The sequence below is a fragment of the Gallus gallus genome, chromosome 21, assembly GCF_016699485.2.
Source record: "Gallus gallus isolate bGalGal1 chromosome 21, bGalGal1.mat.broiler.GRCg7b, whole genome shotgun sequence".
Classification (NCBI taxonomy): Eukaryota; Metazoa; Chordata; class Aves; order Galliformes; family Phasianidae; genus Gallus; species Gallus gallus.
In genome coordinates, this window is record NC_052552.1 from 425,991 (window position 1) to 452,231 (window position 26,241).

The 26,241-nt window shown below is 44.2% G+C and overlaps 1 protein-coding gene across 14 annotated transcripts in view; it reads right to left on the minus strand.

The window, feature by feature from the left end:
* Positions 1–26,241, minus strand: part of CAMTA1 (calmodulin binding transcription activator 1) — a 224,029-nt gene that overhangs the window by 122,260 nt on the left and 75,528 nt on the right. For all 14 annotated transcript variants that reach the window (XM_040651225.2, XM_040651217.2, XM_040651223.2 and 11 more), the window contains one exon: positions 14,211–14,346. In XM_040651225.2, coding sequence (XP_040507159.1) covers positions 14,211–14,346 — 136 coding nt within the window. The remainder of the gene's footprint in view (positions 1–14,210; positions 14,347–26,241) is intronic.

A 26,241-nucleotide genomic window follows, 5' to 3' on the forward strand; every position in this document is an offset into this window, starting at 1 on the left:
ACCAGCAGCTGCAGGCACTGCGATCAGCACTGCTCTGTGCAGGCTGGCTGCAGCAGGCGGCCCCCACAGCAGCCATGCCTTCCTGTAGCACAGTCCTCTCTCCCCCATCAAAAGTGGAGACACTGTGCATTTTGTGCTGTTGTTATCAAAGAGCAAACTGCTATTGAAACTTTCATTGAACAAAAAAAAACGGCTATGCAATTAAATCCCCTCCGTTCAGAATAGGCCTGGGTACACACAGCCACCTCTTGTTTCAGAGGCTGCAGTGCACTTGCCATGCCCATCTGCCAGCACAGGTGATCCCAAGTGGGAGCTATGACACTTTGCTGAATACCTCAGCAACGAAGCCTCAGACTCATGGTTTCCAGAGCAGTCTGTTACACAGGGAGCCTTCCAACCCCAACCTCTTCCAGCACTTTACGACTAGCAGCTTGGATATGTATTTGCTTCTAGTTCAGCTCCAGAGGAGCTCCCAGTGCTTGTAAATAAATCAGTGTTCTCCTTCCTCTGAAAGCAGGGAAGAAGCGCTCCCGCCCGCTCAGCATCTCCTCAGGGAGGAAAACCTGAAATCCAGAGCTGGAGCTGGCTCTGTTTACACGAAATAAAGCCCTGTGCCTGCACAGACGAAGCACTTCAAGGTCTCGTTTGTTACCAGGAGCCTCTCGCTATAAAAAGCAGGACTTTGTGAAGGTCCGAGGCGTTTCTTTTACTTGGTGAAAGACGTCTGCATCACTTGAAGTGCAGTGTATTCTCAATGGCAATGTAGCTCCTATCCAAAAACACACCATGCCCTACATTTTGTCGTCAGCGTGGTTAATCATTTATACAGCCTGTAAACGCACACAATATTCACTGAGAAAGAAGGCACATCGTGTGCCCCAAAACACATGCAGGGTAGTGCAGGGAAGGCACACAAGGACAAAGGGAGAAAAGATGCTCAGTATTGGCAGATAGGGCTGGAAATAGTGGGAAATGAAGGACCAGGGGGCGAAACTGGAAGGGGTGAAGGGGATGACAGAATGAAGCAAGAAATCAGGACAAGGGCGTCAATGGGGCAAAACACTGAAACACGAAAGGCGAAGAACAGGGCCTTGAAACAGAGACAGAAAAAGGCAAAACGCCACCAGTGAGACTCCAAAAAGGGACAGAATTGAATGGCAGGAAAGGACAATTTTGAACAGGTTTAAATGGTCAAAGGGAAGCGGCTGAAAGAACAAGGGGGCCATCACAGTATATGGGAAGGCTTTTAGCAGTAACAATTGTAACGAATAGGAAATGTGAGTATTTTTCTAGAAAGAATGACAAAAATAGTTTAAAAAAGAGGAAAGCCAGGAGTGTGTGGGGAGGGAGCAGTCTCTGTGTGCTGTTAGGCTATTCCCTCTGCTGCGATGCCTCCAAGAAACACGCTCACCAATAACGGCTTGGAGCTCATGCATTAATATTTCTTCTATATTTAGAGCTTCCACTTCTCCAACCTTTGCATGCCCCTTATCTAAAATTATGATCTCCATAGGAAGAGATAATATTAACCTGAGCATGTGTGCAGGGCTTGTTACTTATGTTCTATCAGATCAGAAATAATACATAAAAGAACTAATGCGGTGCAGCAGAAAGTACAAGAATTGACCCATCTGTTACGCAACACCGCCAGAAACGTTTTATAGATACACATTAAAATTCAGGCTCTTGTTTTTGACCAGCTCTCTCAGTTAGGTTTCGTGTTGCTTGCCAAAGGGACTGAGCAGGGCATGGCCTTGACTCGTGCTCCTGTGCTGAAGTCCCAGACTTGCCAGACTCAAATACCCTCTCCTGACAAAGGCAATCTGTCAGCGGCCTTTTGACATTCAAATTTTCCCTCTTGTATTGTTCCAATTCCAAGGCATCTGGGCATATTTGTACTAACCCAAACTCGCACTGAAGGACAGCATGTCAAGCAACTTCATATCATTTGGGCTGGGAATTGGCTTGCTGGTTTGACCGTCCTTCCCTTCTGCCTTGTTAGCAGCATTATGAAGGACGCCCTACTTGAGCAGCTCCTTCTCCCCGCTTAGAAGTGGGCTGAGTCACCTGTCACAAACTCTGTAGCTCTTGGAGCACTGCAGCCTGCACTTGCACTGGTCACACACATTGATTTCCTGAACTTCTTGCCTCTTTCTGTGCTAACTCAGTTTGAGCAGTATGTGAAGCACACAGGGCAACAAGCTCTAAAAAATCACAGGACATATAAACTCAGAAATAGCAAATAGATGGAAATGGGAGAGAGTGGAAAGGTTTAGCACACGATTCACAGAAGTATACATGCAATCTACCAAACTTATCTTGGTGTTAGGAATTCAATTTCTCTATGTCTAACCTATCCAAGTGAAAAGTAAAAGTAATAGGAAGGCTACGGGTACTTTAAAAGGTTATCTTTAGTCTAGCTAGGTTTAGGATAGCTTACTTGCATAGGTTGTTCTACAATCAAAAGACAGTTTTTCTTCCCATGGATGATTCCTCTGGTTGCCTTCCTGCATTCTGCCCTGCAGAGCAGCCCATTTTCCTCACCTGTCTCCAGAAAGGCGCCTACACTACAGTGAGCCCATGTGATAAATGTTTCACCTGCCCTGCACATTCTCCCAGTCATGGCAGTGACAGTGCTGACAAGTGGAAAAGATCCAACTGTAGGCTCTTTAACCTCCTGGAAAATAGGAGACAAAATGCAGTGGCATTTGAACAGTACGAGCAATCAGCCCCTTCAATCATTATTCCAAAGAATGCAGCAGATTCTCCACCTTTTCATATTTTTAAATTGTGGCCAACATTTTTTGTAAGATAAAGAGTAGCTCAACAAGAAAGTAAAGGCTTAAATCAGAAATCAATAGGTGGAACTTTCCGATTTGTGTTATGCAGGTCAGATGATCACAGTAGTTCTTATTGACCTCGTAATCTATATTTTAATTAACATACCCTTCTGATTATAAGATACCAAGAAGCATTACAGCTAACAATCTTTTGCTTGGGTTTCTCCTCCCGGAATGGACTTTCAACAATCATTACACATTTTTTCTTTGATTTTCATAATCTAACATTAAAAACATGAGCTATTTCCAAACCACTTGAGATTTTGTTTCTTTAATGAAGAGTTGAGCAATTTCAAAGGTGTTCTTACAACTCAAATATTAGTTGGTTGCACGCTGACAAGTTTCTTTGCTACCTGATCGTCCCTCAGCAATGGCCTCAAGGTTTGAATCTTTCTGGTATCGAAAGCAACCCAGCTGATCTTACAGGCAGAGCTAAGTCTCTTTTCTTCCCAGTTTTCATGCAAAGACATAAAATGTTTATAACTACTTTTGCCTTCAGCTTTACATGTTGATTTCCATAGCAAAAACAGAGTGGCCGCATAGAGGTAGAGAGATCAGGTCCTCTGCCCACAGCACTGCAGGGTGAGACGTACCTCTGCTTGTACACTATTGCTTATGCCTGAGAAATGCTGCTCTGGCCACTTTCACTAGTGGCCCACACTCCTGGACAGGACATCTATCTTCATTTACAACAAAAATTAGTAAAAATCAATCCTTTTAAATAATTGCTTTGTACAAGTCTAAATGCACTGTCTAAAAAAAAAAAAAAAAAGAAAGAAAGAAAGGGAAAAAAAGCATAATTAAAACAGACTTCTTGCAATACCTTAGAGTTAGGCAATTATAAGGCACTTTTAATGAGTAACTTAGGTAATTAAATAAGTCAAAACGCAAGGAACGCTGTCAATGAGTTACTGCTTCATGGCTCTGTGCACTTCGGTCTCTGACTCTGGGCTGCTCTCAATGCAACCTGAGGGCCATCTCCCCCCGACAGGTCAGGTTGGCTGGAGAATGGTTAAGGAGGATTTTCTGCATAAGCTTGGGCTGCAACTCATATTCAAGTGTGTTTAATACTGACTTGTCTAAAGTATGTTGGGTAATTGCTGCTGAAATTCAATGTGCGCTGTATCTCATCTAGGATGTGCAATTTACTGGCTATATTCTAGTAAAATAACTTTATGGCTTTCTGTCATGATAAATAACAGTTTATAGCATAAGGGAATTAATATTTACTTTGAAAGCTACATAGACTATTCAAATAAAGTTGCTATATATAGAACAATCTCAACCGCTGCTGGATTTTTAAATGCTCTGAATTGACATGAGAACTCACATAAGTATTAAATTCCAGTGCCCTACAGCTATTAATAAAACTTTAGTTTTCAGATCTGCAATCAAAACTTTTCCATGTATTATATGCCACTACAGCAGTACAAAAAATGTTAATTCAGAAGTGTGAAAAAAGAGATACTGAAAGGCCTCTGTGATTGGGAACGTCCTCTGCCCACTCTGTGCGCCCCAGGGATGGAAATGGAAGCAACGTGGCTGTGCTCCATGGGGCCTGGAGCCAGGGATGCAAACTTCAGTCAACACTCTCAAGAAAGTTCATGATTTAACACAAAAACGGACCATGGTTTGTAATTAGGAATGTGTTCTTTGTTACTCTAACAAGGAGAGATTGGAAAGACGCTGAAATCTAAAAGCAGTCCGGGCGCAGAATGGCAGTCCTGTGGGCCTGCAGTGCTCCTGGGGCTGTGGGCAGGACGGAGCCCCATGCATCCTGCAGAAAGTTGAGTTAGGGCTGATACCATTCATCTGTTTTCTGAAGAGGTCTGCGACTCTTTGTCTTACAGCCTACAAACAGCTGAACAAAGCAGAGCTGTTGTTAAAATTAAGTCTAATGAGCGCTGGGCAAAGCCTCCTGTCTAAGAGGATGTGCACGAAGGGAAGCGATGCAGTGCAGGAGAGGAGGACGTATTTCATCTTTTTAAGCTAAGGAGCTTGTTTCTACTTCGAGGAAATAAACTAAAATAAATGGCTGTGGCCGTGACGGGTAGCATTACATACTGCTGGGAAAACTGTCCCCTAGGATGACAATGGGCCTGGCTGTCAAAAGGGCACGGAAAGGGCAAAGCACTTGCTTACATCATACACACAAGAGTCCGAGCAGCAGGAATGGCAGCCAGTGCAGCCAAATCACAGCGCTGTGTAACAACCTTCCTGAGCTTACGTATACATATATTCTTTCTTTCTCGTTTCTTCAGAATTTGTTTATGGCAATAGGCATATAAAAACTGCAGGCAAAGTGTAACCATAAACAGAAACACCCACGCGGTATTATAAAATATACTTAGGTCAGACAGAAGACATAATCTTCAGAACATTTATAGTACTCTAAAATGTTGCAGTCCTTAGCAGAATGGGGCCTTTTTATGGGAAAATGCACCGTATTTGCTGCAGTGAGCGGCAACAACAGCTGCATGGAGGGGCATCGCCGTCCTCAGTCAGTTCTGTTCCCACAGATCACCACTGCCCCCCTCCCCCAAATGCTTAACAGAAGCATTCAGGTAAACAGTTGGGTTTTTTTTTTCATGAAAGGTCCCACACAACACAGCCAGGAGTTGAAGCCCCTCAAGTGGGACAGACACGCAGGTCTGTCTCGCATGAAAACACCCTTCTTCTCATCTCGATGCAGAAAAGGGAGTAAAAACCTGAAGTATCATCAGACTGCCCAGGGTGAGCATTTGATTTCTTACTGTGCCATAGTAAGCATTCCGTTGGTAGGGAAGACCAGTAGCCCCAGAGGGGACACGAAGCCCCGTAAATCACCAGCAGATCCCAAAGGCAGCCGGCACTGCGCTGCGACCCAGCAGCTCTCCCAGGAGGCAGCGGTGCCTCTCCCAGCACAAGGCTGCCAGAAGATGCAGCGGAATCCCAACCCCTTTGCACAGCTCCGTCTGAAGTGCTGCAGCCCCCGGCAGCCCCGGAGCTCAGCTGTCGCAGGGATGCTGCCCACAGACTGCTGTTCATCCTCAGCAGCCACGCGATGGCAGCAGAAATATGAAAACACTGAAATGAATGAATACATTCTCATGCAATTATAACGGATGGATATTCTGCCCAAATGAGGCAGTTGCTAAACGTAACCTGATGTCCGGGCATCTTTAAGACAAGCTATGGGGGTAGAAAAATATTTTTTTTCCCTCAAATACAGTAATTTACATTTCCTCCATTACCTTAATTGCTGACAGGGCCACTCGTGCCTTCTTGTTGTAGAGCAGGTTTTGGTTCATGGGCAGCTGTCTGTACCACGCTGTCAAACGCTGCATATTCGTGACTGGAAAACCCCACCGACCTCCCCCTGCCAGCCCCTCACCACCAACCCTTATCTCAGCTTTGCTGCAGCAGGGGCTAATATTTCATTAGGGCTGTTTTAGTTTCAGATGCCTGCTTGCTTTTTCTCTTTTTTCTTAATGCTTTTGCAACCAGGCTATTTTCTGAGAGCCGGTTGAGGCACTTCTTTTGCAAACAGTTGGCCACTGAAGTGAGACCACATACAAAAATCTGACACAGAGCATCCAGCTGAACAGATCAGCATCACTCCGACTGTCTGCTGCTCACAGACGCACTGCATCCAGCAGCACTGAAAGCTTCCCATCTCCACCACGGGGGATTTCAGCTCTGCAGCCCTCGTGCACGCAGCTTTGCCATTAAGAACAGGCATACAGAATTGCAGAGGACTATGAGCACACATCAGAACATATGGAAGAGGTAACAGCGTGCCCCAAGGAACAACCAGAACCACAAGTGTCATTCTGATCTGGCTTTAAAAATGGGAATGGGCCAATATAACTCCATTTCTCTTCTTTCAGTTCCATTTCTTACAAGAAATTAGTTAGGTTGCAGGTAATGCTCTGTGTTTTGAAGAGTTGTGCAAACATTGGCTAATTCACATCTCCTGTCAGTAAAAAGGTGAGTAAATACTGTCCTACCAAGTGGTGGCCATTGAGAAGTGCACACAGAGAGATGAGTGCGCTGACGGAGCTCCACCATCAGATCTGCTTCTTAGGTCTTTTCTCCCAGTATGGACATTCAGAGCTAAGGACCAAAACGCAGTAAAGGTGCACAATAAAAGCAGATTTTCACAAAAGACGCTGCACCTCGGCCTCAGTGCACACACTGACCAGCTGGGCAGCACAGAAACCCGATGTGTGGCAGGGAGAGGGTAGGGATGAAACAACAACAGGTGGCATCCAGAACTTCCATCATAGAATCGCAGAACTTTCCTGTGCTCCAGACTATTTCTGCTTTCTTTCCATTTTTTCAATGAATTACTGGGTCATAACCAGCCCCACACCACTCATACCCAACTACGTACCCAACTACCTACCAATGAGTAAGTTGATTTGGGCCATAATGGTTTTACACACTCATTCCCTCTATTTGCAGCTCCCGTGTCCTTGGGTTATTTTCTGCCATACAAAGACAATACCAGATTTTATTTAGGACCTCCGGAGCCTCCCAGCCTCTGAACGTGGCTCACATCTTCCTGCTTCCCCTCCCAGCGTACACTTTTGTCTTCCAAACACGAACTCAGGAAATGAAAATGTTTAATGCATCTCTGATGCATACAAAATTAGCAGCAATACAGCAAATGTGATTTGATTTCCTTTCTAACGCGCCACAAAATAAATAAATAAATATAAACACATTAAAAAGTCAGAAGCGTAACGGAGCAACACAGAAGTTCCTCCTTTCCAGGGGAAGTTCTTATCTCCGTCACAGCCAACAGTGCAATTACAAGATTACAAGACACACACTGCTCCATCATCTGGATCCTCTGTGCAATCAAACGGATCCCTGCAGAAAAAAGTGAACCTCTTCATCTCACGTGGAAGCACAGCGCTGCCCTTCGCAGCAGCTTTGCTTCAGTGCTACAGAAACCTGGTGTCCATTGCAATCTACTGCAAGGTCACTGCAGGCGCAAAAACCCAAACCAACCCACGCCGAGTCCTTTCCTGTGTGCCTATAGGGACGCCCATGGAAAGTAAAGGTGGTCCGAAAAAGTAAATGCAGAATATTGTCTCTGACCCCCAAACACTCATTTTCATTTTGCTTTAAAGTTCCTCATCTAAACTGCAACCATCGGGATAAAGTTCAGAGCAATAAACCTCAGCTTTCCTCTCCAGCCCCCAGCATGTTAAACAGAGCACAGATCCAACAATCCAATCTCCATATATTTTATTCTCAAAATATTTCATTTCTGCCCACCAATCTTTAGATCTCCTATTGGATTTTGCTTTCATAAATGGATTTTTCCACAGAGCTGGCAGAAAATATATTTAATTTCAAATTTCTCTAAATGGAAAAAGTCAATATAAATGTCAACGTGCATTTGCACCGCAGTCTTTCGGGTGACACCAACCTCACGTCTCAGGGCAGGACAGGAGGGGCTGTTTGCTCACTCCCTATCTGTGCACTTGCTCTAATGTTTTATTTAAGAAGGACCACTGAAAAGAGAGGAGAACTCTTTGATCTACCATCTTTCTTACCAATTACAGTATCGTGATGTAGTTGTAGTATCAATTACTCAAACAATTTCAATCTGTCCCGACGCTAATGTCATTAGTCCACAGAGATCCTTTTGGAACAATTTACATAGAAACCGCCTTTACATGCGAAATGAAAAACGCTCAGACTTCAGTGAATGGAATTTGAATTGCAGTCCTACCGCACGTGGTTGGGCTTCATTCCCGTTATTTAATAAACAGGAAAAAAGGGGTGATGCAGTCCACTGCAAAGCCACTGCCTGCATGGCTGCTGCAGAGCTGCCCCGTGCAACAGCCGCCATTCCTGTGCTGAAGGGAGCGCTGCCCCGGAGCAGCACAGCCCTCGTGCCCCACGGCCCTCCCACTGCTCCTGGCAGCCCAAACTGCAGAATAAACTGAAGGTTGGGTGGTTATGGGGTCAAAGCTGCCCAAAACACAGTGAGGGCTGCAAAATGATGCCAGAACCCACCAACATTTGGTGTGAATTGATGTTATTATTGCAAGTGCACGCACTGGGATCCCAGTAGAGAATGCAAATGATTGATATGTGTGATCTCTTTGGAAGAGGTTCCTGGGTGACCCATTTCAGATCTAATGATGATCCATGTACCATACAGACATGGGGAGCCGACCCTTCACCCCAGCACTGCCTGGGCACTCTGCAGGAGCTCCATGTGGGTCAGAGCCAGGAGTTATGGTCATGAGGGACATCAGAGATGTGGGACCCAAACCAAGTGGGAAAACGCTCCTACAGTCTATGCCCTCCAATGAACTGAAGGGGACGAAGGCAGATTCTGGTTAGAAATCATATGGCAGAAGTTAAATATTTCCAGCGACCTAAGGAAAAAAAATCCTTAATAGCACTGATAAAGAATAGATTTGTATAGGAACTGTCACTACTCCCAAGCAATTTTTCTCCTTTCATTTCAGGGCTGTGCTTTTTTGTGTTAATGTATGCACATATGTGTGTAATATTTTCAGAAAGCCTTTCACATTAAACTCTAATTTCTTCTCCAAAGCCATTCCGCAGTATTTTTCTGGAATGCATTAAGCAGCCTGACTGAACAATGTAATCCTAATTAGTTTGCAAACTACACAGCTCACCTCTGAGGGGGAGTAAAGCCCATGTAAATTAAAGCGAATTGGATCAGGCTGTCCTAGGAATAGTTTACAAGATTAGTGCTGCTGAGCGTGTGATCTCAGAAGTTGCTTGTTGCTTTCACCCTCCAGTAATAACTCACACGTACATTTCACTGACAGGGAATTGAAAGGTAAAAACATTTTGGGTTTAATATTCCGCGATGGGTTCTTTGCATAATGCAGAAAAGCCCATTTGGTCACTTACTAAAAGGAAAAGTCTCCGTATGGTGTATTCCCAACCACCGCTGTGAGCGAAGCGCGGCGTTATCGGCTCCGTTCTGCCCATGGAACGCCAGGCTGGGGCTCACAGGGGGCTGCGGAGCCTCTGTCAGGTTTTGACAGTGATATTCCAGGGTTTCCGTAGTAATTGAATAATCTAAAATTTCCATTCGTGTCCTTGTGGACTAATCTGCAACAGTGCTAAGGGACTGTTATGATAATAATTAAATACAAGTCCTGCATACAGAATTGGTATTCTGCATCTCCATCCCCACAAGGGAGTTTCTCTCTTAATAAGACTTAGATCAAGTTTTACCTTTTTTTTTTTTTTTTTAAGGAATTCACAAAGATTGTCGTATCGTACCACGATAACACACATCTGTATGTTAGAGAACAAGAAACTTCTAATCTACAAGCTTAACACATTCATCTTGCTCTCTGATTGCTCCAATCTTAAATCAGTGGTGTCATACAACATCAAAACTGATGAACCCGCCTCACTAACGAACCGGGGCTGCAGGAGGTGGTCCTCACTGTCCAGCAGGCAGCACTGCTCCCTCTCCCACACGAGTATGGAGATGAGAGGATGCGCATGAAGCGGCGCTGCTGCCGCCACCATTGGTTTTTGGTGGGTTCATATGCACCAGGTTCATAGCTGCAGTTTGGCACAACCACGTCCCAGGTAGTGCTGCTCATGCTCAGAGCGTGGCTCAGCAGGTCGGAGCTCTGCCTGAAGTTTAACAGAGCCATTTGCTCTAACTTCTCTTCAGGCAATGGGATTTGGAAAGAACAAACCTGTTTTTAATATAGGATAAAGAGCAAGAGCATCTGTGCCAGCCTTTCAAAACACGGGGATATTTACTATAAAAACACAACCTCATGTTAATTGCAGAAGCAGTTTGCAACGAATTCATGTGGATGTGCAATTTATAGACACCTGGAAAGACACGTGGAAGGAGGAGCAGCGAATGCACCAAATGCACTGCAGCTCAACCAACCGTCTGCACATCCATAGCAGCACCCGTCTGCAATTACTTGACAGCTATTTCAACTTACTCCTTATTTATTAGTTAAAATTTTTAATTATGTGAATTGATTAGGAACATATCACCAGGGATCCTAATTAATTAGAATTTTAAAAAGGATCATGGACTGGAGATTTTTAATAGATTCCACAAAGAATTGCATAAAGATGTATATTAAGGGAAAGGCCAAATTAACTTCTTTCTGGTTTATCAAGCATTTTCTAAGAGGATTGTGCACCAGATTAACCAAGTAATACCCGAACCCCTTACTCATAGCGATGCTAAGTGAGGCAGTAGCTTAAGCAGTTCAGGCAGTTATCATTTAACATCTGCTTGATTAATTAGTTTATTCCCCTTCCTAGATTTTCTAGCTTTTCTTTACTCTATTGTCCATGTGCACCAAATCCCTCTGTATGGTATGGCTGAACACGAAGATCCCCAGCTATCTGTGGTACACTTGTATCCATCCTTTTTCCTTACCCAAATCTGGGACAGATGCAGAAGCCATTCTCTTTATCAAACTCAGGAAGCTATTAATGGTAAAATCTACTCATACAAAGAGCATTTCAGAATTGGCTGGTCAGTGCTCGTATGGGCCAACATGTTTTTCCTTTTTACCTAGCAACTGCCATTCTCAAAACTTGATTTGGATACGATCTGTGTTCTTGGCTGTCTTTGTATTTTTCCATCAGTACGGCCATGATACCTATTTATCTTCTGGCTGCAAGAACAGCAAACACGATCTGGCAGTGCCACAAGGCAGACAGTTATTTCATGCCCTGTTAAACTCTAATGTGGTTAACAACAATATCATTCCAACTTTTAAAAGGGTCTTTTTTTATTATTTTAAATCTGTTGCCTGCATCCAAGTAAAGAACATCACTTCCAGTTAGGATGGGATCAGAAACATAATAACGTGCTCTATCTATGAAGCAGCAGTGCAGGGTGTACTGAGCTTGTAATTAAAAAGGTTAAAATACATAATTCTTTCCAAGTAACATTTTGAGGTCAAGAAAATTAACTTTTTCTACATGGTTCAGAACTCAGATCTGTAGCAATTATTAGATGCAACACTGTCAGCAAAATAAGCAAGAAGGTAGCAACAAGGCCTAAGAGTGGGCTGGAGAGAAAAGCACCGTGGTGCAGCAAAGTGGAGCGAGCCTCAGCTCATCCTGCAGGGAAACCTGTCCTACAGCCTTTGGAAAACACTGGAATGGTGCACCAGACCCAGACTGTTGTTTATTAGCACTCATTTTTGCCCATTTCAGCTGGAATTAAGCCAGCAAAGCTGAAAGACAAGCAAGGGGGGACGTACTAAAAGTACAGGAGAGATTTCCACAATGGATCCAACTGTTCCGGCTCCAAATGTACACTGCAGTTAACTTTCTGATTGCGACCTGAATCTCTCTTTGGTTGTTCATGTGGGTTTATTTTTTCCTGTCTTTCCTGACATCAATCACTGCTATCTGAATCATCGCTTCCTTTGCTTGTTCTGATACCCCGAGGGAGAAGATGTTCATTTATTTTCAACTTAGATGATCAATCTGGATTCTGATACTCCCCTTTTGCTACCTAATGCATAGATTTATGTAGAAATTGCGTTCCACCAGTTTGGGGGCCCAATGAAAATCCCATTAATTGTCCACAGCATTGATGTAGGAACCAGATTTGTGCTTGGGCACTGTGTTATCTACTGGGAGACCGCCGGCACTGCAGCACGAGTCCCACATTTATCAAATCTAGGAGACCCAGGTTCTGCCCATTAGGCTTCACATTAAGAAGACTGAAAGATGGCTTGGATTAGAGGGTACAGGTATCTCCTTGGAGGCTAAACATAAAGTACTAAGGGGCTCTGAAAGTGGAGAAAGACGTAAGAATGAGTGGCTGAACCCAGGCACATGCAAATCAGAAGGAAATTACTTTGACCCTTATTTTCTTAAGTGGTGAAAGTGATTGACCACTGAAAGAAACCTTCATTCTCCGTGCATTCTCTGACCCTTTGCACATTCCATAAAAGGTGCGTTACCTTCTAGAAGACAGACTGCAACAAAATAGGAATTACTGTATTCAAAATAGAACTATTTGACTTAAATGTGGTAGGTGCAGACATACAAGAATGGCTGATCACTCTACTTGAAAAAAAAACCATCAGGAAGTGTTCATTAAATAATGTATATATGTGGTTATCAACGGTTGCTGTCCTATAGCTAAAGTTTGTGGCGCAGGTTTTGGTATTCTGCATTGTTAAAGTTCATGGAAGTTAATTAAATCCCGTTCTGCAAACACTAAACAAAAACAAACTACAATTTCTATTATGCTGACTTTTTTTTTGGCTTGTCATAATAAAACATTGTTATTGGATGTAAAAATTATGGAACAAAGTTATGTCTCCCTGGTGTAATATAATGCAATCCATTTAATACTATTTTAAAACCAAAAACCTCATTAAAACAGACAGAATGTAAGAATGACAAATTGCCTAGAAGGGAGCGTGAGCATGGAATGTATTCCACGCACTCAGCTGCTCAGATCACTGCGCGCTTAATTCAGCACCGCGGCGCGGACGGCACCATGAGCACAAACCGCGGTGCGTTGGACGCGGGGCCAACGCTGCCATGTGAGCAGTGCAGCTGTAGTGGTCCCACACGCCTCAGGGTGGGCAGAACCTCACTGGTCCTTCAGCAGCACCAATTACTCGGAACGCCACAAATTATTCTGTGCTGTGCCTGCACAACTGGGTGCAGCCTCAGATCCGTAGTGGTGCTCACAGTCTATTAACTACAAAAATCAATACAGCTTATACAAATATATACCCTTACAGCTTCACTATTCATTTGCTGAAATCAGAGCATTTCTTGGTAACACAGCTACACTGTGCTGTCGAACATTTCATCATCCTTTTGGCCCAGAGGTCGACATTAATGTAGGGAGCACAGTCTTACTGTCTTAAGAACCAACTTTGCATCAGAACTCCAACCACCAGAACACTCAATTCCCATTTAAAACAGTAAGAAAATTAAAAACCCTTATTTTTTTAATCCACATCTGCGCATCAGAAGTGATTGATGTGATCCAACAGCTCATTCCTCACACACACAGATTGTAAGAGAATGGTTATGTCAAAGGATGACATATTTTAGAACAAACAGGCTCATTCCAGAAATACAGCGTCAGGTGAAATGATCTGCCTGATTTTTTTTGAGTCGCTAAGTAACATCAGTAGAGCAACAGTCTCTTTCAAAACAGTCTTTCAAGCAGAGTCTGATTCTGGTCTAAATTCAATAGAAAATCTATTTCTGTAATTCTAAGAGCAACGCTTAATAAGCATATGTAAAACGATGGCAATTACTGTGAAAATTACCTGTTTGGTGAGAATCAATCACATACATACAAAGCTTCCATGTGAAAAAAGAGGGAGAATACTTGCAAAGTTCTCCTACCTCCACTCCTTGGACTTTCAGCTTCATGTGATCCTCTCTGGTGGTTTTCCCGTCTTTCCTTTTTTTCCAGCAATACCCATCTTTCCTGTACTTCACCTTCTTCCTATTATACAGGATCATAGAACCATTCTGCGGTCTGCAAACCAGAAACAAAGAATGAGATAAAGCAAAAAACACTCTAAGAGAACTTACGAAGCAGAGCTCTGCAGAGCAAGGAAAGCCTCTGTAGAAAAGCAATATTCCGTATTTGGCACCATTTTTTTTCACCTTTCGTTGCTTTAAACCAGGTTAAATATGTTTAACAACCTGCAAAGTTTTACTTCAGACTCCTGTACATAACAAAGTGCCAATGGCTGGTGTGAAAAAGAGGGAAGAAATCAGAACAACGATGACTTCACAAGGGCTGTTATTCTCGGGCTCAAATACAAACTGAAAATCAGAAGGAAAGAAAAGCACAGGGACAAAAAGGCATTATTGTGGGGGGGGGGGAATCTCTATTTTCAGTGCCTCTGCAGGGCCAGATCACACCAGTGCCCCTCACACAGCACCAGGATGTGGACGTTGGCTTTGAGGAGCACCAACAAGGAGCTGAAGAGAAAAGCAGCAGTTCAAACATCACTTCCACTGTTTGCACTCAGATCAATGTCAGACGTGGGATAACTTTCTCTTTTTTGAGCAATTTGACTTCAGAGATGTATAAGAACATTTCCTCTTAAGAAGCGCGTTGACACCTTAGAGTATCCATAAAGAAACGTGGACATTTGTCCAGCAGAGAGGACTTAATGCCTTCCTGCTGCACTGCATTTCACAGAAGTGCTTTGCCATTTGCTAAGCCAATACACAAAAGGGGCATTTCTGCTGTAATATTAAAAAAAAAGTCGCTAAAAAAGACACCATGCATCACACACAGACAGCAGTACTGTAGATGCTGCAGAAATTTACAGTGGTACATTAGTCACAGTAATTTGGTTTTAGAACACCAAGAACAGAAAGAAAAACAACAACATTAGCAGCAGCTGCAATAAACAACTTCCATAGGAAGTCTTTGGCTGGAGACACGCGATAAAGCACAACTCCTGAACCCACATACACACAGTGAGCAAACAGAGTCCTTCCAGAGGGAGAGGAACACCCTCCGTTACACTGCCTTCCCTCAGAGAAGCAGCACGTCTCTTCCAGTGAGACAACAGGCCTTCTGTGTCCACGTACTGCACATTCCTATACATTTGTGCATTTATTTCCACTTCTGGAACTGTGAGGAGAAGCACTGCTATTACCATGTACACCACCGATACCAGGAAGAGGCTTTGGTGAGGGATGGTGGGACCCCCTCCCAAGGAACGCTCCCAACTCATCATCAGATGAGCAGAACTGCAGGAAGTTTATAAGGTAGTAATGATGTGTGTTTTGTTTTATTGCATCGTTACTGCTGTGTCAGAGCGGCTCCAGGTCATGTTTGGTTTCTCACTTGCATTCCTATTAGTTCACATGTGGAAGAAATACCAAGTTAGGATGGGGTGTGTTCAGAGCCCAACAAACACTACAGGAACCTGGCTAACAAGAAAAAGTGTTTGTGATCACAATGAAATCTTCATTCACAGAAGGCAAACAAAAACACAGTATTTCACTCCCCAGACAATCTGTGTAGGATCACAGAATCATTTGAGTTGGAGGGCACCAAAAAAGCCATGTGGCCCCACTCCTGCAACGCATGGGGACACCCACAGCTCCATCAGTGCTCGCAGCCCTGCAGCCTGACCTTGGCTGTGCCCAGGGATGGGGCACCACCACCCCTCTGGGCACCCTGTGCCGGTGCCCCAGCACCTCACTGTAAAGAACTTCTTCCTTACATCCAACCTGAACCTCCCCTCTTTCAGTTGGAAACCATTCTCACTTGTCCTATCACAGCAGGGCCTGCTGAAGTGTTTGTCCCCTTCCTTCTTACTGTGTAATGATGGTTTGTGTATCCACAGCCATGTTTAGCAGTGGAAAGCAGAGGTTTTTGTACCCAGCTGATCCTCACAATGAAACGATCGCACCAACGAATCCAGCCCAGTTATCTATCTCAGAGAAGCAGCCCATGAAATAGATGGAAACAAATAAATACATGAAATAATAAAAAAAAGCCCTTTAGATTACAGCCCTTATGGCCTGGGTACGTTCATAAGGCTGAAACGATACAAGCCATCATCAGTACAGAAATTACAGAGGTCTTCCTTGCACACGCAAACGTTTATAACCCCAACCCTATTATAACCTGCAGCATAACCCCAAGTGCTGCCCAGCAACTCCTTCTCTCCTCCTCCCTGCAAAGACGACAGCAAGTCTACTGATTGACTGAGACAAGTCCTACCGGCCTGCTTGGAGCTCTTGAGCATTTTGACATGGAAGTAAAATACTCCTCATTTTGGATGAGGAGTGGAGAGACCATGAGGTTGAGCTGCACAACCTTGCTGGGATTTTGCAAGGGCTGAAATCAGTTTTTTGTTCTTTTATTTCTGTGATAAAAAAGAACACAGTCAGAGGTCACTGGAAAGCAGTTAACAAAATTTACACAAAATAAAATAAAACAGGATAGAACAGAATCTCTTAAAAATCTCCAGAGCTGCCGATTCTGATAGCAGCGTATCAAGGCGGTTTAACGCTCGTGGAAAACAGCTGGTTTCTAAAGATATCTTCATAAAACGAGAGGCAATTCTAACCTGATATACACTGCTGCTATATTTCTCTTCCTGTAGGAAAAAATAGAGAGGGAAGATCTCCTGCGCTTATCTCTCTTGCACAAGCACAGCCAAGAGCAATAAATTGATGGCTGCAGCGGGACGCGGCAGATCGAGGGCTGATAGCAGTACTGGGCATACAGTGGTATGGAGCTCAGGTCTCCTCTGGAGGCTTTACTGCCAAAGCCAAACGCAGAGGCTTCACCTGCACCTTGGCAGAAGAGTGGAAGGAGCTGTAAGCTTGAGCACCAACTGCTCTGGGGCTGCAATTTCCCACCAGTCTGCTCCAGTGGTGCTTGTAAGAAATCTGCATCTGAAGTGAGGCGGGATCCTCCGCGTGGCATCAGTCACAAAAAGCAACTGTTTTTTGTGCTAAAACTCCACCTGGAACCACAGCAGCAATAAGCAGCACTGGAACGTTAACAGCAATTTGTTTGAGTAGGAACTAATCTGCAGCTCCGTAGTGCTCTGTTCATGAATGCAGGACAAAACTGAAAACAATCAAACAGCATTTTAATGGGACTGTACAGCTGCCCATCCCCAGCACAGCAGCCATCCACTGCACCCACAGCCCTCAGACTGCCCCACAGCTGAGTGGGAGAGCAGCAGGGAAGGGCCGGAGCCCGCAGCAGGGCACTGCGCTGCCACGGACGGTGCAATTATTGCTGGTCCCACTGTGTGGAGCTTGCAGGATAGCCTACTTGCTCATGGCCCGAAATAGCACCGAGCATGCAAAGAGAGAAGGCTCTGTTACAACTTTGAATTTCCTTCCTTTTATGAGTCTGTGGCATTTAAAAGCTGCCTGATCTCTATTTAGGTTGCTTGTTTGTGGCCTGGGGGAAGGAGGGAAAAGGACAGGAAGAATAATTGCAGAGCAGAGAGCCTTTTGTCTTAAGTATTGATGAGATTTGAGATGCTTCCCTCTCTCCTCCTGTTATTTACCACCACGGCTCTCAGATAAATGGGCACAGCAGCAGAAGAGCTATTTTTGCCCGAGTTGTTCCAGCTACAGCCCGGAAAGAGACACCAGATTCCATGCCAGACTTATTTTCTAAGTGTGTCCCCCTGGGCTCTGCAGGGATCCCCAGCACGGGGCCGAACGGAGCTGCGTGTGCCTTCTTCTGCCTCCCAGCCCCATTTGGAGGGGTTTCTGCTAGCTTCTTTTAATCAAGTTATTTGCTGGGATAATGAAAATCTAAAGCGGCTCATCTTGTTGTGAACGCGGAACAGACACAAGGAGAGAGCAAAGAGAAAACAAATTAAGGTTAAGATATTTTGGTCAGCTGATGCTTCATATCCGCCTCTCCGCTGTGCTCGTAAATTAAAGCCCCCGCGGCCCAAATGGCCGCAATGTTCCCCTAATCACGTTACTGCAATATTAATAAGGCTGCTCAACGCAACTAGTTCCCTCTAAATTGTCCATAAAGATTTGGTAAATGTCAGACATATCATTTAATGAAAACTATGTTTTACTGCCAAGGGAGCTCCGGTTGCCAAAAGGGAATTACAGATATTGCAGCACCAAAAGAGACCTTTTTTTCCCCCTGGATGACAGAAACAGAACCCTTCCTTAGAAGGCCCACTGCTCTAAAGCTGACTTTTATTGTATCATCCCATCTTTATTTCAACTGCCTGGAGGTGTTCAAGGCCAGGCTGGATGAAGACCTGGGCAGCCTGGCCTAGTATTACATGTGGAGGTTGGCAGCCCTGCCTGCAGCAGGGGATTGGAGCTTGATGACCCTTGAAGTCCCTTCCAACCCAAGCCATTCTATGGTTCTATGATATGATTCTGTGATATTTAAAGCCGCTCTGTTCCTTACAACAAACCCACAGAAGAAAGTCTGAGGTTTATCACGGCCAAAAGCAGTGGCACCCACAGCTGCACAGCTCTGCAGAGCACAATACGCCTCTGCGCAGCATCACAGCCGTGAGACGAGCAGGACCAGGCGGGTCCCACCCAGCAGTGAAAGGCAAAGAGTTGCGGTCATAAGGAATATTCTGCTACACTGAAACAAAATCCTCTCTCAAAATATCCTCCTCAAGTTAATTAAACCAAAGAGGGAGGGCTGAGGTACAATGCCTCGGGGAAATCACACACCTCTCCGAATACACTAAGAAAAATAGCACATGGCCAACGCGGGGCATTTTAAAATAACATAGAATGTACGTAATAACATCTGAAAAGAGTGATGCAGTCCTCTAATTCCCTGATCCGGTACTCAGACAATTTGCTTAAAAGCATCATTTATTTAGCTCAGGTCGCCGAGTCGCTTCGCTTTGCTGGGAATCACATCCAGCCCGTTCCAACCCCATGGGACGGCGTCAGCGCCTCCGCCAGCAGGAACCACGGCCTGCAGCACCAACACTCACTGCCTGCTGGGAGGCGGGCAGGGGAAGGAACACCCAGTGTGAGCACGGAGAACCTACACGGAAGGATGGCTGAGATCAGGGACGGAGAGAAACGCCAGCAGTGAGCACTCCCAGGGCCTCCCATCCCAGCTACAGCCATGGCAGGCAGAAACCCAGGCAGGCACATTTTATCTTGGAGAGCTCTGCTCCATCTGGGTGCTATCAAACCTTCCAGATGATGGATTTCAAATAAACCTTCTATTAGTTTCTTTTCTGTGCTATGTGCAGCATTTAAAGCCCTTGTATCGCAGCTCCTACTTGCAGGGTAGGAGAGACACATGGTGACTGTCAGCTGCAATTCCTTCTGACTGACATCAAGTTTCAGAAATACCTCATCTCCCGTTTCTTGTTTTAACAGGGAAAAAATCTGATGACAGAAGTTATTTCTCCCCTGAGAAATGCTGCTCTGCAAGTCTTCATTTGCCTTGACATTTCTCCTCCACTGTACCAATGGCTTACCAAGAGATTAAAGTCCAGACTGAAAACTGAAAGAGGAATCTCCAGCAGCAGTAGACCAGGACCTCCATCCCAGCACATCTCCAAGCTGAGATGGTTACCGTGGCGTTGGAGGAATTCCAAATCACATCTGAAATTTGCCTGACCTTTGAACTCTTCACTTATGAAATAAAGACTTCGGAAGAGGTCTTCTTACCCACACAGGGAGAGATGCAAATCCAATAAAGACATAAACACACTGGATTTTTTCTCTTTAGCATTAAATATAATCTGTACTTAAGATAAAAGTGAATTTATCTGATATCTACAAAATTTAAGAGGTTAAAGTCTAAAATAACAGACTTAGCAATTTTATCCAGAGTTGCAGTTAATGCAATGACTAATCCCATCAAGGGGACATTAATTGGTGTCTAGATGCTCCTTTTCATAGCAGCAGTAGGCCATAAAACTTAATCCTTACCTCCTCTTTCCAGCATGTAGCCTCAGTATTCATCAATAAAACTAATGCTGTTCATTAAGTATGAGAATAATTACCTACAGCTCCAACCAAACACAACGGAACAGGCGCACATCAGAAGGAAGGTATCACCGGACTGTTTATGGGCGGCCAAGTAAAGCATTTCTATAAGAACAGGATCCATCCTGAGAGCTGAAACACAGCCACAGTGGACTGCAGAAGCACTGGGCCCATTGCTGTGTGTGCCGGCACACCACAGCCACGTGCCAAACTCCGGGCAGGCTCAGGGTCCTCTCTGTTGTGGTTTCAGGAGCCCTCCTGGGCTTTCTTGTAGGATGGCTCAGGTTGGAGGGGACCTTAAAGACCATCCCGTTTGAAAGCCCTGCCATGGACTGTGTGTCCCACCAGACGAGGCTGCCCAGGGCCCCAGCCAACCTGGCCTTGAGCACCTCCGGGGACGGGGCACCCATCCTCCCCCCATAGCTCCATCTGGATGTCATCCTTCCTCAGTCCACATTGTAGGGCACTTTGCAGTAAGGAACGGTGCTCTGGGAAAATGCTGACAGCCAAACCCTTACTCAGAGCAATTTTTTTTTTTTTTTTAGGAAACAATTTCTGTGTGCCATTATGATCTTAAATGGCCCAAAATATCGAACATTAAGAACCTCTCAGAGGCTAGAAATGCAGAAACAGGCAGCTGCACTGCCAGAACCTGCATTGGCCAAACCGCAAAATATCCCACATCACCACAACTTGTTCTTCTGCCTCCATTTATCAGACATGCTTCGTGACTCAGATATCTGCATCTCAGGACCATAAACACATCAACAGAAAGAAAATAAACATCTACTGAAGAAATGCTTCATTACAGAGCTTGAAAGAATTTCCAGGGAGGCTATAGGTTAAGCGTTATTTTAAATCACCTCAGCATACAGGGTGGTTTGATGTACTTTGCTCGTATAAATATATGCCATATTGATTGGGAGCACTGGTCTATGCTTTCCAAATTAGCTCTGCAGAAGAGCAGCCTCATTCAAAACCCTTTATGTCAGAGGAGGAACTTCCATTAGCTTCATGGATTTTGGAGTCCAAACAGAGCCTTTGGCTCAGAGCGCTCCCCATGTAAATACAGACTCTATTAGACCTTGCCTAGGGTGCTGCTTCAGAATATCTAAGTGGCACGGCCGCACCACTTCCATTTGACTTGTTAGATACAGTTAAATATGATCCTCCAAACTTTTTTGTTGGGATTGCATAGCAAAGAAGAGTTATCCAACACACAAACAGACAAAGCTACAACCAACCCACTGAAGTTTCTTATTCTCCTCTATCTCCAAACAGAAGACAGAACTCGGTCGCTGAGGTCCATTAGCTGGAAATTCACACTTAGACATTAATTTAATACAAAAGAATCTGTACAAGAATTAATAAGGAGGAGTTTGATTACTGGGTGGCTTCTTATTGTCTCTGGTGCTCAAGAGTTTCAGCTTATCAGAATCACAGAACCATAGAACATCCCAAGTTGGAAGGGACCCATAAGGATCCAACTCCTGGCAACTGGGCTGTGAGTTCTCAAAATGGGGCCAAATCCCTCACAATGCCCTGATATACCACACCGTGCCTCAATACATCCCACCACACCTTCCGTACTGGTGAAATCATGCCTGGTATTTTTTTGGTCAATAATGGGAAGACCTCTCATGCACACGGTTTTCATAATATGACACGACAGAGGAGCTCTTTTCTTTTTACCACAGTGGTAAGCCAGAATTTGTTCTTAGTACCTTTTCATTTGGTTCACTAAATAGGAATATGCTTCTGGAAACTGCTGTCCCAGAGCTCTATCTGTAGTTCAAGCTGCAGGCTAACAACAGTATTTGGAACCTTTTTTTTTTTTCTTAATACAGTGATAATTCATACGTTGATGGCTTGAAACTCTATCCCAGATTTGAAAAAAAAAATTAGAAACAATTTTTATCAACTTCTCAGTATGCCAAGCAATTGAAAGCTCCTTGTAACAGTATAGGAAAAAAGCTAGAATATTAAAATTGTCATTAAGTGAAATGCATATGAAATGCTAAAAAGTCTTTTGGAAAATTATTTCTTGATATAATGACGTGCTATAGACCTAAATCTTAGTACAGGGCACGAAGAAGGATGGTTGAATCAACTTTGTTCATTTAAATATAATTTTAAAAGAATTGGTGTTCATCTCTTTCTTGCTCAAGAACCTTTATCAATTTTGTTAGCCCTCATTTAGTTCTTATTCCTTACTCCTATGGGGATGCTGCTTGATTTACTGAGAATTACTTCTTACAACTCATGAATGCTTTAAGCTGTTTCCATATCAATCATCCCAATTCTGTTGTTGTACCGAGGGGAGTCCATCTCATCTATATTTCCAAATATACCTATGGGGCTTCCAGAACTCTTCTGCGTTAGCAGTTATTCTGTGTTATTGATTGCTCTCTTGTTGGACACAAATCATAATGCCAAAGACCTACAGCTCTGATTTGGTCAGAAATATTGTATGACAGTCAAACTTGCAGAGATGCTGCCAACGACCATCTCCTAACATTGTGAAAAGCACGACTGCTCTGCAGGAAGGTCAGCAGGAGTTGAGCCTTGCAATATTTGTTAAGTTACTTCTGTCTCTTTGAGCATCAATGTATCTGCACATTTTAAAGACGACATGCATTTGCACGCCCTTAAAATTAGCAACCAGGAAGCTGTGCTCATCTTCCTGGCACATCTGTCTGCCTTCGCTCCCATCACGCTCTAGCACAACGAAGATCTCTTCTCCCCCCCAACTGCAGCTCTGGTACTGGCACCACTCAAACTGTTGCTCCTATACAGATGGACCCTTCACTCCACCATCGGTTCCTAATGCTCACCCCTTGCATAACTCCAGCTGCACTCTCAGACATCTCGGCAGGGTTGGCCACCTCCCATGCTCCATTCCTGCAGCACCGGCTGTGCGCGGTGCCTGGGGCACATGGCTGAACGCCCCTGGGAGCCCCTCCCATCTTTCAGATTAACCTCAAGAAGATAATCTATTTATTTATATCAATTTGATTCCATCAATTAATGATGACAAGGCAATTAACTAGAATGCCAGACAATAAAAAATAACCACATAATGCCTTCTTCAGAGGAAACCTATTATGTAATCCCAGTCGGTCTTCATTAACACAGAGTATTCCAGTAAAAGGTAGTAATCTAGTTATGGTCTGTGAAATATGGAGATCCATACAGTAATTTTTCAGAATTAAGAGTAAGGTATTTTTAGCAAATGGAAAGGAAACATCTCTGCATTTCTCCTGCAAACCTGTTCCAGATGAAGGAGCCGTACAGTGCTGCTGCACAGTGGGGTCACCGTCCCTGGAGGTGTTTAAGGCAGATGCAGTTCTAAGGGATGTGGGTCAGTAGACAGTATTGGTGGTAGGTGGACAATTGAACTGGATGACCTTAGAGGTCTTTTCCAGCCTTAATGACTCTATGGATCCATAATGTAACACAGCGGTACCACGCAGGCTGTGCACCATCACCAGCAACACATTAAGTTGGTCACAGGGCACAGAAGATCCCAACAGCTCACCTCCCCACACTGACTGCTTCCTCAGCCACGCTGAGAGCCGGGCTGTGCCCATGTCCTCTCTCCATCCAGCACTCAGCTCTCGCTGCAGACACAGATGCCAGCATGAAGGAACCCTCAGACCTCACCTTCACAGCCCTCAGACACACCGATGCTCCTTTTTGTGCTGATACACCAACACAAATGCAATCAACCATTTCCCAAACACACCAAGCTGTTAAGCATCCTTGACTTCAAGTTGATAATAAACTCACTTTCTAAAAAAACCCTGAATTCCTACGGGACTTTGTTTACAATGCAACTCAATTATTGTTTTATTCGGATGGTTATCGTTTCTTATACCTTCTCAGCTCATCCCATTTCTGAATTTAATTACTTCGTGGTATTTTTAGTTGAGATAAAATTACACATTTTCAGATTAATTTAGCTGGAGCTGGCTTTTAATAATAGCAAATCCTTTTTCCATCACACCCTAATTTGAGATCATCTAAATGAGTGCGAATCTCTTTTTTAAACCCCACGTCACACCCACATGGCAAGCTGCAATCACAATTTCAAAGCCTCGTGCAGTGTGCCAGACATCTAAGGGTAAATGTTGGCTGACTCTTTAATTAAAGACCCACTGTTTGGCTCTTTCCTCTGTTATTTTCTCAGCTCACGCTGACAGCGAGCAGTCAGGTGATTGCTGTTCCCTACACGCTGGCACCAGAAGCGCTGCTAAAAAAGGCACAAGGCAGGTTTAAAAACACCGAGCAAAACAGTTTGTGCTCCCCTGCCAAAAGCAGCATCTCTCTGGTGTTGGTGTTACTGCACCGTCCCCCCAGGAGTGTCCTTGCTGGGAATGTGCAGCATGCGTGTGAGCCAGCACTGCCATCTCATCCTTCTCGTTTCAGTAAGAAAGGTCTCTGATTAAAAAGCAATGAAAGGAAAAAGGAAAGAAAAAGAAAATACAGCCCCCTGCATGCATATGTTGTGAAATTTATGGAAATAATTAAGAAATAATTAAGAAATTTAATTATGATTTTCATTTGGGGGAAAAAGTCTCTTGTGAATACTTTCTTTAACCGTAGTGATGTATTCCAGAGCATTTTCATTTAAAGCTCTGCAGAATTAAACCACCCCGAGGAAAGCATGGACCCTACAGGACACCATGTGGGACCTCGAGGAGTTACTGTGATAAAGGAGTGAAACTGCTCCGTAAGGCTCTGACATTGAGGGATCCACAACAGAAAACAGTGATGACACTATCATAGAATCATATCATGGAACCATAGGATGGCTGAGGTTGGAGAGGCCTTAAAGCCTCCCCAGTTCCATCCCAATGCCGTGGGCTGGGGCATCTTTGCTGTCTCGGCAGCAGAACTCAGTCAAACTGCAGCATTCCTGAGGTTCTGTGCAATGCAGAGCAAACCAAAGCCTCACTGAAATATTGTAAACACTATCTCTAAGTTCAGCACAGAATTTTGGGGAGGAAGATGGTGGGAATGTTTTACTGCCAGGGATGGAAGGGCACATACAATTTATTCACTTACATTGCAACTGAGCGCTCTGAATAGCGGGGAGTTTGCTTTTTTCATGAATATAAAACACTCCCATTACAGCCCGTGTTTCCACACTGCAAACAGCACAGACTGAGGAGTTCAGGTATTCATTGTGCATCCGTCCCATCCAGCACAGAGAGCTGTGCGCTGGTAATGACCATGATGGAACATCTCCGCATCCCCCTGAACCCGTTTCAAGTGCAGATGAGATGACCTTCGTGCTCACCCAATTTCTGCCGTGGATGCAATATGCAGATCTGAGAACTGAGATATGAGCTCTGCTGCTTTTCAAACCGCTCAGAATCGAAAATCCACAATGCAGAGCATCAGGAAGCAGCTCTAACCGAACCCAAGTGCCAAAATCCACCTGCCCATTAAGTTTTGCTGCTTTACATGCATAGGGCCCCATCTCCATCCCCACCACCTCTGGCACAGCCTCCCTTATCACTCACCTTATCCTTTAGGTCACATCTAATTACTGCTTCTAATTTTTTCCACCTCTGACGGCATCACAACGCTATTGAGATGTAACACATTTATTACAAGGACTCTCCGCCAGCGAGTATTAAAACTTAGGAAAGTGACTTTGCAAATTACCAAACAGTCACCAAGCTAATGAAGCAGGACTTTTAAAGTGACGGAGGAATAATTCCTACATTATAAGATGGCAATCTATTGTGTGAAGAGAGATTTGGTTCAGAGTGAAAACGCTCCGCAGCATGAGAAATGCTAATCCATACCGAATCAGGCAACAGAGATGAAATGGGAAACAGATTTACCTCTGATGAAGGATGGCTTAGGGAAGAAATAACTTGATAGATACTAATAATAAAAAAGTAGCAATGCTTTGTGT